This window comes from Amborella trichopoda, chromosome 11, assembly GCF_054954075.1.
Source record: "Amborella trichopoda isolate Santa Cruz 75 chromosome 11, AtrichopodaSantaCruz75HAP2 v2.0, whole genome shotgun sequence".
Taxonomy (NCBI): domain Eukaryota; kingdom Viridiplantae; phylum Streptophyta; class Magnoliopsida; order Amborellales; family Amborellaceae; genus Amborella; species Amborella trichopoda.
Window position 1 is genome coordinate 436,831 of NC_142346.1, and position 14,858 is coordinate 451,688.

Consider the following 14,858-nt stretch of genomic DNA (forward strand, 5'->3'; position numbering starts at 1 on the left):
TTAATAAAAATATTTTAAAATATTATTTGAATATTTAAATAATTATAAAATCAATATATTTAATTTTTTAAATCCAAAAATTATAAATAAAATATCCAGGGGTTTATAAAAATTCAAATAATAATATTAAAATAATTTTCATCCTAAAACAAACAGAATTAAATTAATTTGATGGGAAAATGATCCATATGGTTTAGGAATCAACAATCATGGGGCACTTCACCTTCAACTATGGGCTACGAACCACACTTGCTTTATTATACCGACCCAGTGTTTCTCATGACCCAAAGTCCAAGTAGGGGCTCATTAGTGGGTCACCAAAGTCCGGCCGATGAGCCAAGGGATCGCAATTCGAGCCTGTGGATTTCAGGTCTTCCCCTAGAGACAAGTCAAGGTCACCAATACCTTATGCGACCACAACTCCTATAGTGCATAGGGGTACCTCTCGCACATACATACGCTTTACCCTAAAAGGTGGATTTATGGTTTTCCCGAACGATCTATCGATATGCATGCCGTGTAATGGTACATGGATGAGGCTTTGGGCCCTCGTCTCTGTAGGGCACCATCACTCACAAAGGTCACACAGTCCCTCGGTTCACTCATCCAAGCATATTCTCCGACCTCATTAAGGGCTAACCCATTAGAACCTTTATCGGTTTGTTCTTTATGCCTAGGTAACATAGGTTTTTCCCAACCGACTGCCTAGATCCTCAAGCACAGTTCGGTATATGCAAACATCGTTTGCTTAGTATGGCTCACGAGGGACCACACTCCCATTGAGTTCATGTTCCACTATATCATTTCATTTTACAAGCACTCATAAGGCCTTTAAAGGCCACATGAATCCAACACCTGTATAATGTTCAAACAGACTACAATTTATTAAAAAAATAGCAAACTAATGGAAATAGCAGATGAATATGAATATACCTATCCTTTTCAAATATAATATAATGAATGTTCTAAATGCAACTGTAGCAAACTAGGATCCTCAAGACCTCTAGGGTATCCCCCATCTGAATGGACACAATTTTTAATCACTAAAACCCCAAGCATATGCAAAATGTTCAATACATGCAACATAATTTAGATATAAATCTCCATTTTTAAGCTACTCAATCTATCAAAAAAAAAAATCAGCTATTTCCTAAGATAACACTATATCTATCATGAATATGTACTTCAAACTACATATGAGTATACTTAAAACTACATATGAGTATCAAAGTTAACACTAAAAATTAAGATATGAATTTAGTTTTTTTTTTTTTTTTTTCATAAGGATTAATCTTTATACAACACAAGAAATAATAGCATTGTCCATATCGACTAATGTCGAGAATTTTTCCTAATGAGGGCCAAATTTGATTAAAGCTTGTCACAATTGAATTAAGTTCAAAATTGACTCTACTTCTACAATTTTGTAATCTAGCCTAAACCGTTGAAAATTCTCAAGGACCAAGCATTGCAAAAGATCACTGATATTTGAAACTTTTAACTTTTAGTCCTTATACACCACATTTTTTGAGGAATCTAAATGTTAGACATTAATACTAAGTTCCTACAGGAAAGAAGAAAAGAATGACAAGAAGAAGGGAAACTTCAAATTCATAACTTTATATCAAACTCAACAACTAATCTATCTAAAAAACTAACATGATTCATAAATAATTTGAACAAAAAATGTCATTTTATGAATCCACATAATTTATAGTTCCAAAGACACTAAAATTTGCATCAAAGCAAAATTAACTCAATAACTCATGTATAAAATTCAAGTTCTAAAAAAAAACCCAAATTTACAGTTCTTAAAAACCCAAAAAGTTTACACTTCTTAAAAATCCCAAATATCACTCAAACATATTGTCATACTCATACTTATAGAACTGTGAAATCCGTTGAATATACCCTAAATCGACCTCTTATACTAAAGTGTGAAACCTTAAATCATAATATTATACAATCTAAATTTCCAAAATCGAACAATAAATCATTATATACATACCTTCACTACAGATTTAAAATCAGTGAAATGCCTTCAAAATCCGTCAAATGCAATTGAAATCTATAAAAGACCTTCACTTCAAATGTAAACAAATCTATAGAATGTGTTTCCTATGAGAGAGGTGAGAGAGAAAAAATTGCAGAGACAAGAGAGAAGCGTCAAAGTTGAACAAGAGAGAGACAAAAGCAGGTTTTGTAAGCTTTAAACGAGCCAATTGATTTTCGGTTTTTGAAAAACCAAAATTCGTTTGTTTTCGATTTTTGAAAAATCGAAAAAAGGTAAAAATGTATTTTTTAAATATTTTGTTATGAAGTGAAAAAAACGGATATGCCATTAATAACGGAAAGTACTTGGTATTTTGGTAATAACGGAAATTAAAACGGATATTTACCTAATTTTTCCTCTTTTTTTATCATTTTGGCAAAGATTGGAAAGTGTTTTGGCCATGAATACTTATTTTTATATTTTTTCATCTTTTTAAAGTTTTTTTAAAAATGCTCCTAGGCACAAATCTATTTTTTAAATATCTTTTTTAAAATTAATTTTCAATTTTATTTGGACGTGGTTTGTTTAATCATACTTTAAATATATTTTTTATATTTTTAAATTTTTTATTTTTTCAATAATTTTTTAATCAACGAGGACTTGTCCGGTTCGATTTTTCGAACACTAATATAAACAAATCACAACTCATATTGTAGAGAGAGAAAAGAAAAAAAAAAAGGGACAATGATGGGTCCATAGAAGAGCTGGGAGTGGGTGCAATAAGTAGGGCCTAGCCCATAACATCATTCCATTTCCTCAAATTAAGAAAAGAAATAAAAAAAGCCCACCCCCTTGAAGAAAAACATAACCAACACACAAAAAGAAATCTAGAGAGAGAGAATAGTGGGGGAGATTGTGAGGGCCTATGCCTGTACCGTCCTTTCCATTCCCGAATTCAAAACCAAAGACGAGCCCACCCCCATTAAAGAAAAAAAAAAAAAGTCTAGAGAGAGAAAGTAGAGAGAGAGTGACAGACTGGTGAGAGAGAGATTTACTCCCCTCCCCTTGGGACTAAGGCGAAAGAAAGTGGTCTTCCGCACCCGCAGTCTATATCCGGCGGCTTTTCCCATTCGTTTCCTCGTCAACACCACCACCACCACCACCACCACCACCACCGCCTTTTGCCGGCCATTTCATTGCCGGGAAGTGAATTTTGCAGTCCCTTCGCCGGAAATTGCGCGTCTGTTCCATGAGATGGCGCCCTTCTTCCTTCGGATCTGAAGAAAGTGGGCACGATTTGCTGGGTTCTGGCGTCAAACTATTGCCTCTCTCTCTCTCTTCTTCTGAAACTACTTATCTTTGCGTTTGATCTATCGTTCTTCTTGGATCTGAGGAGGCATGGCTCTCTCTGGAATGAGGGGCTTATCTGTTTTCATCAGTGATGTTCGAAATTGCCAGAACAAGGAGCAGGAGAGGCAGAGGGTTGATAAGGAGCTCGGAAACATCAGGACCCGCTTCAAGAACGAGAAGGTTGGGGTTTTATTTCTCACTCCTCTTTTTCAGACTTTGAAGCACCTGCTTGTTTCTTATGGACTCGAATTTATTTGATGCATTCTATGAGCATTTGAATCTCCCGTGTTAAATGAGTACTGAGCACATGACTGCCAGATTATATAGAGGCGAGTGAAATTCATAGGAATCAAGTTATCTGCTTGCTATTTATTATTTGGTCTGGTTTTGGAAATGGGGAATTTGGTCTCGTTTGTGTAGTCAGATTTATTTGATGCATTCAATTCGTATTTGAATCTTCCATGTTTAATGAATAATGAGCGCAGGATTGCGAGGGTTATATAGACACCAGTGAAATTCGTAGGAATTGAGTTCTGTCGCTGCTACTCAAAATTTGGTTTTGATTATGGAATGGAAATGAGTGATTTTTGCTGTGTTAAAGATAGGTTCCGTTTCAGAAATTTGCCATTTTTATCTGGATTATGACGTATTCACAAATCAAATGGCCTGTTATGGTATTACTCAAGGGGTTGCCCGTTCCCATGTAGGAATACTTTCTCTGACATGCGTTTTTATCGAGAGTAGATGCTTCAATGAAATTATTACGATATGAAATAGGATCAACCTTGTACTAGATGCACACCTTGTACTAGATACAGTCCTTGGTTTTGCCATTGAAGAATGTGAAATAGTTTTTAAAGGAAGTAGTTTCACAAAGCCTTTGAGCTCTAAGCCCATTACCATGTAGCTACTTGACCACTTTCTTGAAAATTTTCACCGTGTCTGCAAAATAACAAGGGCTATCTACATTTGGTCCTTAGTTGTATGGAAAAACTATAATTTTTCTTATCCTTTTTTGCGATAGAGTGGTGCACACCTCAAGTGTACAATCCTGATTCCCGAGTTTCCTATACGTGTAGGTGGCTCAAAGTGCGCCTCAATCAAGGCATATCCCTTGAGGAGCTGTATTCCTCGAGGTTAGGTCGCAATGGGCCAGGCCTCGGCTGGGCTATCTCTGGCCCTATCAGGGCCAGGTCTGGCCTGGGCGGGTAAAACTAAAGAAAAACAACACAAAAAAGATAAAGAAATAAGGCCTGGTTTGTCTTGGTCTGGCCTGGGCCGACCTCCCAGCCCTCAGGCCACTTTTTGTGGCCGAGGCCCTAGTTTTTTAGGACTGGGCCACCCAGCCTATTGCCAAGTGCCTTTTGACTATGCGGTTGCATCCCTGTTGCCAGGTTTAGCTTGAGTTGCTATCGTGCGAGACTAGCTACTATTATGCGAAGCCACCTTGCAATAGGCTCAGCCTTGAAACATTTTTTTAATTTAGTTTTAATTCGACAGAGACCCTGAAATGCTGAGCTCAAGGAAGGAGTTGTGTTGATAACGTGTCAGAGATTGCACGCTGCATCGATGAATTGCCGAATGTGGTCTTCGAACTGCCATAGAGTGTCTGCTGGTTCCCAACTAGCCGCGCTCTTTGGTAGTCCTTTCCACTTCACCAAATATTCCTTGTACGCGGTTGATGAAGAGGCATAAGAGCCTCGGGGGCCTTGCAGCTCCTGAATGCTTTGCTATAAAGGGGGAATCCGTAGAGGAGAAGCCAAAAAACTGCTTATTCAATATTAGTATAGATTCTTTGTTTGAATCTCAACTTTTTATGCACCGTCTAGTCAGAACTAGAGTTTGAACATTGATTTGTTAAAAAAAGAAGAAGAAGAAGAAGAAGAAGAAGGAGAAGAAGAAGAAGAAGAAGAAGAAGAAGAAGAAGAACTATAGTTTGATGTTTGAACTGCTGATCTAGAATATGAGAAGCCATATTTATGTAGTGAGAACTTTGTAACTATTTACAAGTATTTCATTCTTGACGTAGTACCGAAACATAAAAGGTTTAATGTTAATGTTGTGGTCGAAGCAATAATCCGTGGATTCAGCATCAGTATGAGTTCCCTTGGCTCAAATTGAAACAATTTAAGTATTTACTAGCCGATCACAGCTTGATCTGTATATTGTGAAAAAAATAATCCAAACTTTGGACTGTTGTGCCTTTTGAAGCTACACATGATTATTGTAATAATTTCATTCTGATTATCATTCTTGAAATGATCATCAGCATTGTGGTTCCTATCATTGTAATCCTTTAAGTGATGAGTTATAGCACAATGTTTTGATGAGAAGCATGCTCTGACAGGGTTTGACACCTTACGAGAAGAAGAAATATGTATGGAAAATGCTGTACATTTACATGCTTGGTTATGATGTGGACTTCGGTCATATGGAAGCTGTTTCTTTGATATCGGCACCAAAGTATCCAGAAAAACAGGTGATATGCTCCAACCAGTGTTGCGTCATGCATATTTTTAGGCCTTTTGTCTATTTTTTATTCATTGCGTTGTTTCTATTTATATAATACTCATTAACGCATATATGTTCCCGAAACAACTGGCAGTTGAAATTGTATGGCAGTTAAGTTCTCCATTGTATCAAACAAATCATGTTGCCATGATTAGCGGACTGAGACTCTAATGCTTGAGCATGTGATAACTTGGATGATACCTGTCACTAACTGAAGTATGTTGTGTAATCTGGATATTACCTATATAAATGAACTTCACATCAGATGTAGGACCACAATAGGTAGATTACCAATGACTGCATCAGCGTTCAGACTGCCAAGTTTGGCATGGCTTGGTCTGTAGTATTAGTACTGGACGAGGTGTGTACCTTGGCACACCTCAACGATAGGCAATTTGGACCCCCAAAAGTGTGACGCGCATGAGGTATGATGTATGAAATTCATTAGGCCCTTGGTAAACTCTTAATTCTGCACTTGAATTTTGAAGGATTAGGAAAAAATTCTAAACATTGTTTCAGCTTTGATTTTTGAAATCTTTGTGATTACTCAATTAGTTTCAGTTCCGAAACTCTGACGATCTTTCTATTGACAAAGGGATGATGCTTGACCTGGGTGGATGGTTAACTAGTGTCAAAGTCAACAGATGCTTCGTGAGTCATTAAATTGTTGGGCTTGACACTTCTCTTTTTCTTTTTCTTTTCTTTTTTGAAGGCATGGGGGTCGTGGTGGTGGTGGTGGGGTGAGGTGTGATAACTGAGGAAGATTCTGGTGTCAGGAGTGGATGGTCAACAGAGTAAGACAGGGGTCAATGTGAAGGGGATTATAGTCCTAAGAAACTAGATGGCTCTGTGCATGCAGCAGTATTATTATGATTTTATTTGTTTTGTGTTTGGCTTTGCCCTGTGTTGCCTCAGGATGGATTGGCCTTCCACTACTTTTCAGGTGTATAACAAGATGGTGGGATAACCCTATATTTAGTTGTTTTCCTCAGTAGAATGGGTTGCTTAGGTGCGTTGCACTTAAGAATCAAGTAACATTGGGTACTTGTAGTCTAGTGTGATTCTTTCCCATTATAAGAAAGGAACGGGTTGATGGGAATCTTGAATATCCACTTACGATTATATCTAAATCATTAGAAGAAAAGCAGAATATCCTTATATCTAGACATTAGCCTTCTTAAAGGTCTTGGATTTGCTTGCCTTATGTACAGGAGAGGTGAATTAGGATGTTAAGTGCTGAGGAAGACCTAGAAGGGTTAGAGTTCATGAGGCAGAGTACTTTTGGCAGAGTCTCCTTGTAACAAAGACAAGTTGTGGTTGTCAAATCTAATGACATTGAGCAAAAAGAGAGGATGGGGACAGTATAGAGATCTTGCTCCCATTGTTCCCGTTATTAACAAAGTATTTAACTATAATTGAAAGATGTGAGACAGATCTGATCTGATTAAAGGGGGGAGATTGTGCTAACATGCTAACAGCGACATCCACCGCGATGTATGCATAGTTTGAGGTCTCGAGGCTCGGACTGGGGATTCACAAGAATCATGTAAGGTGTAGACTTGGAAAGTTCTTGTAGAGAGGTCTACATGTCTCGACTGAGCCCCCTATAGCACATGCCGAAGCTTTAAAGACTTGCCAAGTCAGTATAGTTTTCTTGGGTTTGTGCCTGCCAAAACCGAAAACTCTTTTTCTTGGTTTCCAAGCTTGTCTAGACCTATCTTTCTACCATGGGGGGTTCCTAGCCATTTCCTCACTCCCTCTAAAACCCTAATTTTAGGTTTACTATAGTGTTTCCTTACTTTTTATAGTTTTGTTATTAAGTCTGTTTATTATCTGAAAGTGTTGAACAAGAGTCACTATGTCTGTGCAAGTGCCCAGGTTTAGTGATATTTCATAGTAATATTTCCAAAATAAGAGGAGACATCATGGTTGTTTTCCTGGTGATAAAAGTGCTTGTCATATGCATTAAAAAGAACTAATTGTCTATAGAGGCAGTGAACAGAACACTATATACTTTACTTTCTAACTACACACTCAGTTTCAGAGAGTGCAGTTGTTGTTAGAAGAAACTTAAAACCAATACGCTACATAAGAGTGGGAAGAAAGTATACGAATTCTGGAATTTCTTTAAAATGTATGGCATATTCATGGCAATATGGAAGTTGGCAGACTCTGTCCTGCCACCCCTTTTGAAGATCCTAGCTTTCTAGTTTATGCTGTTCCCATGCTCTCAAATACAATGACGATAGCGGAGTTCATGCTTCATTTTCTCTCTATTGTGTTACTTTAAGTTAGAGTGGGTGGAATCTCACCCAGTTTCCATAACCTGGTTTCGTATCATTTTGATTGTTGTCAACCTAGGACAATATACCTCTTTATCGTGAGAAAAATGTGGTTTGTTCACATGTTATTTATCCAATTTATTGTAGTTTCAGTTGAGCAAGCCACCAGGCACTAAGAATACTTGAATCTGTATCGACAACTTGAAAGAATGCTTATCTTGATAAATCTTTTATCTAATTATGCCTGGATGGGCATCTGCAGGTGGGATACATAGTCACATCATGTTTACTGAATGAGAATCATGACTTCTTAAGATTGGTCATAAACACCGTTCGCAATGATATAATTGGGCGCAATGAGACTTTTCAGTGCCTGGCACTTACAATGGTTCGTAATTCCAATTGTTCTGAAGGCTATTATTTTCTTAACTCTTGTTGCATCTTCATCTTAATATTTTGTGAACATCTGTCGTGTCTAGCTCATAAATTTATCTGAATGTTGCATCTAGCTCATGTGGTCAATGCAATGGTCCTTGTTTAATCTAGCTAGTGGGCCAAGTTGAATGTTTTGTGGTCATGCTTTCTTAAAAACATTAACTCCGTTATGTATTTTTTTATGCCTTAGTGGTGTGAAGGAGAAATCTTGCATGACTGATACAAAAATAGTCTGGAAGCTAGTGTTCACTTTCTGCATGCATGCAGGCTCATGATGTAGATCATTACTGGGGAGAGCAAGTCCAGCGAGTAAACAATGGAGGAACACAAGTATCCCAGCAACAAAAGAGAGCTAGTGCTCTAGAATTTGCTTTAACAAAATGATTATGATAGATCGAACATTTGTTCTTACCCTCGTACTCTCAACTAAACACCCAAAGCAAAATATAAACCATCTTCGATACAGGCGAAGTACCTTCGCCATTTTCACGGAGCCCGGCTGTTCGCCGAAAGCCAATAGATCGTCGGTAGGGAACCTTCATAGCGTTCCTTAGACCGGGTTCGCCCATTTTTTGGTAAAGACGACTTTGTTTGAAGTCTATGGCCTCCTTTATTCAGTCAAGCTAAAGAGAACTGGACCAACAGAGCCTGAACAGCGCTTGTGAATAGCAGCCCGATGGAAGGAAGGAATAACAAGGTTCAATGAACCTAGACTTTCCTGACCGCTGAACTGATTTGACTATTTGGCCTTCATTACTTAATACATATATTAAACTGGTATCACAGGAAAAAAGGAATGCAAAGTCCTTAAATCTGAAGTTTCCAGAACATTGAAACCCACAAAGCCTTGGCTAAAGTCTAAAGACATCCAAAACTTGTTTAGAAAGAAAATTCAGAAACTTCCATGTTACCAAAGGCCATGTGTTAGCCTCTGGTTCGTCCCCCTTTTTTCTTTCTTTTGACACTTGCTTTGAACCTGGTCTGATTTCATCCGCTTGTGCTTTGTGGTTAAAATGAAGAGTTCATTCATTTTTCTTTGCCAATATATTTTTTTTGGTTTTCTATGAATAGAGACTGCAGCAAGTTGAGGTATTTAGTTTGGGATTGTATACAATGAGACCATTTACCTTTGATACAAGGTGGTCACAATTCCTTACAATCATTTGATGTGAAATTTGATAGCTTGCACGTGTCACAAAATTCGAGAAAATTTCTTTTGAAGTTTGAGCTTGGTCAATGGAATAATTGCAGCCACCCAATTTCACATCCAATGGTAAATATTAATGTGACCATCTTGTATCAAAGGTAAGTGGTCTCATTCTATATTTTCCCATTTAATTTTATTATTATTGGAATAGTAAATTTTTTTGGTTTTGGGTATGGTGCAGTTGTTTTGACAAACTTAGGAATGCATTTCTCAGGTAGTGCGTTTGGTTTATCTGGTGATGGGATTCATGGCTGAGAGCAGATAAATATAGAACTTGCATGAAATACTTTATGGAAGAAATCAATGAATTCATTCCATTGACTCGTGTACATTGCATTCGATATCTTGATATTTTTGTCCTTCAACGTACTTCATGGAATTTATCATGAATGCATTCCATTGACTCCTCTGGGAAGAACTCGACCAAGTGGCTTTCCTCCCTCACCCCTTGTGGTGCCTCGTGGGGGATTTCAATACCACCCGATGCTCATTCAAGAGAAACTCCAATTCCAATATCTCCCGAGGGATGTTGGATTTCTCGAACTTCATCTCCCGGAATAAACTTTTAGACATTCTCCTCCAGGGCAACCAATACACTTGGTCCAACCACTCCTCTAACCCGTCCCTTTCCAAACTCAACCGGTTTCTCATATCCACCGGTTGGGATGATGCATTTCAGGGGTCCCACACCCTTCCTCTCCGACCATTGCCCCATTATCCTTGATACCCAATCAGTTGCTAGGGACCAAAACCCTTCTGTTTTAAGCTCTCGTGGCTCGAAGAATCATCCATCTTTTCGCTTATTCTGGCTTGGTGAAATTCTTTTTCTCCTTTTGTTTCGAGTAAGGCAGGCTACAAGCTCCAATCCAAACTCCGATACCTCAACTCTCAAGTCTTGGAGTCAATCTATCCCCAGGAATTTCCACCCCCTCAAAACCTTACATCTTTCTTTTGTCTAATCTCTAAGACATTATAGAGGAGTTTAGACCCCTTTCCATCTCCGAATCTCTCGAAAGAACCCAACTCAAAGTTGACTACCTCTCCCTACTCAAAAAAGAAGATATCTTCTTGTTCCAAAGATCTAGAGTGAAGTGGTTACACTTTGGTGGCCTCAACACCGGTGTCTTCCACAAAATTGCAAACTATCGGTGCCGAGACAATTCCATCTCAATCATCAAGGTTGATAACAGAGTGCTCAACCAACCCCACTAGGTGAAAGAAGCCATTATTTCCTTCTTTAAAACCCTCTATTCCTTTCCCTCTGGCCCCAAACCAAGAATTGCCGACGTCCCCTTCCTCTCCCTCCCTGGCCTGCTGGCCGCATGGCTGGAACGCCCATTCACAGAAGAAGAAATCTTGGCTTCCATTGCGGACTTGGGCCAAATAGAGCCCCTGGACCGGACGGTTTCCCCGTGGCCCCTTTCAACACATTCTGGAGTACCTTTAGAAATAATTTTCTATGCTTCTTTGAAGAAATTCTTTCACCATGGCATATCATCCACAAAGCCATGAATGCCACATTCCTCACGCTCATCCCCAAGATTGAAGGAGCTGAAGAGTTCAAGGACTTTCGTCCTATTAGTCTCATTAATTCCAGTTACAAGATCCTCTCCAAAGTGTTAGCATCCCGCCCGAAGGAGGCCCTACCCCATGTAATCTCCCTCTCCTGAGTGCTTTCATGGAAGAGTGACAGATCCTTGATGGGGTCCTGATGGCTTACGAATGTGTTCACTCCAGACACCCTGCCAAGCAGTCGGGTATTATTTTTCAAAATTGACTGGGAAAAGGCCTACGACCATGTTGATTGGGCCATCTTGGATGAGACTATGTCTCGAATGGGGTTCGGTGATCATTGAAGAACTTGAGTGAAAGGTTGTTACTCACAACCCTACTTTTTCATCCTAATAAACGGCTAACCCAAAGGTTTTTTCCCGGCCTCTAGGGGCCTATGGTAGGAGGCCCTCTGTTCCCCTTTCTCTTTGCTATTTCAATCGAGGTCTTTAGCAAATCAATTTCCCGCAAGTATTAGTTTCGCGGCCTCACCAGATTTAAGAGTAGCCCCAGGGGACCAGTGATATCCCACCTGCAATTTGCTTACGTCATGCTTGTCTTCCTCAGAGTGTCACCACATGAACTTGAATCCCTCCAAATCTTTTTAAATGCTTCGAATTCGCCACAGCATTCAAAGTCAATATGGCAAAATCTAAAATGATTGGCGTGGCCTTGAGCTCGCAAGAGACTTGATCTCTGGCCTTCGGATGGGACTGCAAAGTTGAGGACCTTCCCACTAGCTATCTTGGGATGCCTCTGGGCCTTGGGGAACTTAAACAAAGACAATGGTCCCACATTATTGACAAATTGGACTGCCGATTGGCTGGATGGAAAAGTCGCTCTCTCTCTCTTTCGCGGGCAGAATTATCCTCATTAAGGCAACTTTATCCAATACCCCCATTTACCTTATGTCCTTGTTTCATTTGCCAGTAGTGGTCTCTTCTCCCTACAATAGTTGATGAGGAACTTCCTGTGGGCAGGCGACTCTAATACTAGGAAGTATCACCTCATCTCATGGGAGAAAGTGTGCCAACCAAAACAGTTAGGACGCCTTGGCATTCGTAACTTAAGAAAACAAAATTCGGTTTTCTTGGGAAATGGTGGTGGCGTGTAGCAACTCAAGATAACCTCCCCTAGATCTAAGTCATTCGATGCAAATACCGACTCCAATCCAATGACTGGTTACCTGAAGTTAGGCCATTCAGTAGGGCATTTGTGACATGGAAATCCTACATGTCAACCTTTGCCCTCTTCCACAGGAATATCCATTTCCACTCTAGGGAAGGATGCTGATTTTGATCAGATCTTTGGCTAGGCCACACCCCCATGATGGACCAATTCCCTTGACTGTTCGCCCTGGATCAAAACAAACAATCTTCGGTTGCAGAAGAAATGCCCCTTTCGGGCCTCCTTAGATTTTGGAACCGGTCTTTTAGGAGGCTTCTCTCAGACTCTGAAACTTCTGAATGCCTAAACCTTTCGGCCCTTCTTCACTCGACCTTCCTGGCCACTTCAGGGTCGAACCAAATCTTTTGGACCCCTTCTCCCTCGGGATGTTTTTCCGTATCCTCTTTCTACAAGAAACTTCTTATGCCGCCCATCTTTCCCCTTACACCTATCTCCATAGTTGCCCAAACATGGTCATCCATCGCTCCCCCTAAAGTCCAAGCTTTTGTGTGGGCTTTAACAGTGGACCACCTTCAACGTAGAGGACTTCCTATCCCAAATAGGTGCGCGATGTGCCTAGCGGTTGAAGAAAGCAACCCTCACCTTTTTATCCATTGCCAGCTTGCCCATGACTCGTGGAGTCTATTACTCCAACTTTTTGGCTTGCAATGGGTCACCCCCCCTCCCCCCCCCCTCATTCCGGCACTCTATCGACTGACCCTCTCGCGAATCCGTGGGCTTAAGCCAATAGGATGCTGTGGCAGGCTTCAGTAACAGCCACGATTTGGGTCATTTTGGATCAAAAGGAACTCAAGAATTTACCAAGGGGACAAAAGCGCGACTTCAGCTCTTTTTAACAAGATAATTGCCCTGTTATCTTTTGGGCTACCAATCACAAGTGATTCAAAGGCATCCCCTCCGTGACATTCCTTCATAATTGGACCCGCCCTTCAATTCCTCTTGGGGTCAACCCATGATCGTTGAAGGCGATGCTCAAAACATTATTACCTGGGCCTCCAGTTCCGCACCTTGTCCCTAGTACCTCACCCCGATTTATGGCGAGATTACTCTAATTTGTAGGGAGTCATCTCATGGAAGCATACGAGGCGGGAATTCAACGCCTTGGCGAACCACCTCGCTAAAGACGGAGCTCACACCAGCGCCACCTGACTTTTTGAGTATTTGTGTTTTTGTACCTATGTACTTTTGTTTATAATTGCTGGGTTAACTTTTATGATATAACCCGACTTTTTGTATAGGACTACCATTCTTTGGTAAGCCTATTTTTGGCTAGAGCCCTGGCTTGTGGGTGATCTCTATGCTCTCCTATAACCCCATCTTATAAATAGAACAATTAACAATTTCAAAAATAAAAATAAAAATTGAGTATCAAATTAAAGCTAGTCAAATTGCTTAAAAAGGCATGAAAAATTGATGAAATAATGGATATAGTTATCGAGGTTAGGATTGCAGGATCGTGACAAGCATGAAGCGCCTTATGGTAGGGATCAAGGTGTGTACACACTGAAATCTAAAGATCTCGGTCCTAATATGTGGGTGTGCTTGATCAAAACTTAATCAGGATCGAGCGATAAATTTTATGGGATCAAGCTCCGTCTGGTTAAACAATCGAGGCTCCAAGAGCACTTAACTAGTATAGTAGTATTGGATATGCTAATATACTATACCACATTGCTATAAAATGGTATACTACTATACTAAAATAGTATGTACTACTATATTAAATTTACTTATAAATTTACTTTATACAACTATTTAATTTATACTATATAATTATAGTATATACTACTATTACAATACCATCTTGCTAGATGCTACTACAATGCTATACTATACTACTAGACTATACCACATTGCTAACTATGCTAAACTACTACATTATACAATAATGCTGGATCCTTTGTAACTCAGGATCTCTATCCATAATTGGAAGGATTGAGATTCCAAAGTTTAAAAATTGCAGAGGAGCGATATTCCCTTCCTTGAGTGCTGGAGCGAAATTCCGGTGTGGGATTGGCCCCTTGGTTGGATGATCTTGGTAACTATGATCAAGGAAGAGCAATGTTGATTTGGTTGATTGAAACTCAAAAGAATAAGGTTACAACTTGGGGACTAGACTCTTTGATGGAACAAAGTCCCATTGCTTTGCAGCGTCTCTTAAAGTAAAGCAAAATTAGGGAAATAATTTTTTAAGATGCGTGATTTTTGTCCATGACATTCATGAAGGAAGTTGCATTTGTGATTTCCAAAGAACTCCACGTCGGAACACGAATGCTCTCAATTACTTATTATATTTATTGGTGACATCATCCTTATCAAATACAACATATTGGGAGTGCCT

At 39.5% G+C, this 14,858-nt stretch overlaps 1 protein-coding gene across 1 annotated transcript in view; it reads left to right on the forward strand.

Annotated features, from left to right (window-relative positions):
• Window positions 1–3,317: 3,317 nt before the first annotated feature.
• LOC18441470 (AP-2 complex subunit alpha-1) overlaps window positions 3,318–14,858 on the forward strand; it is a 41,708-nt gene continuing 30,167 nt past the window's right edge. The window contains exons 1-3 of the mRNA XM_006851700.4: window positions 3,318–3,523; window positions 5,691–5,822; window positions 8,399–8,524. Coding sequence (XP_006851762.1) covers window positions 3,392–3,523; window positions 5,691–5,822; window positions 8,399–8,524 — 390 coding nt within the window. The 5' untranslated portion in view covers window positions 3,318–3,391. The remainder of the gene's footprint in view (window positions 3,524–5,690; window positions 5,823–8,398; window positions 8,525–14,858) is intronic.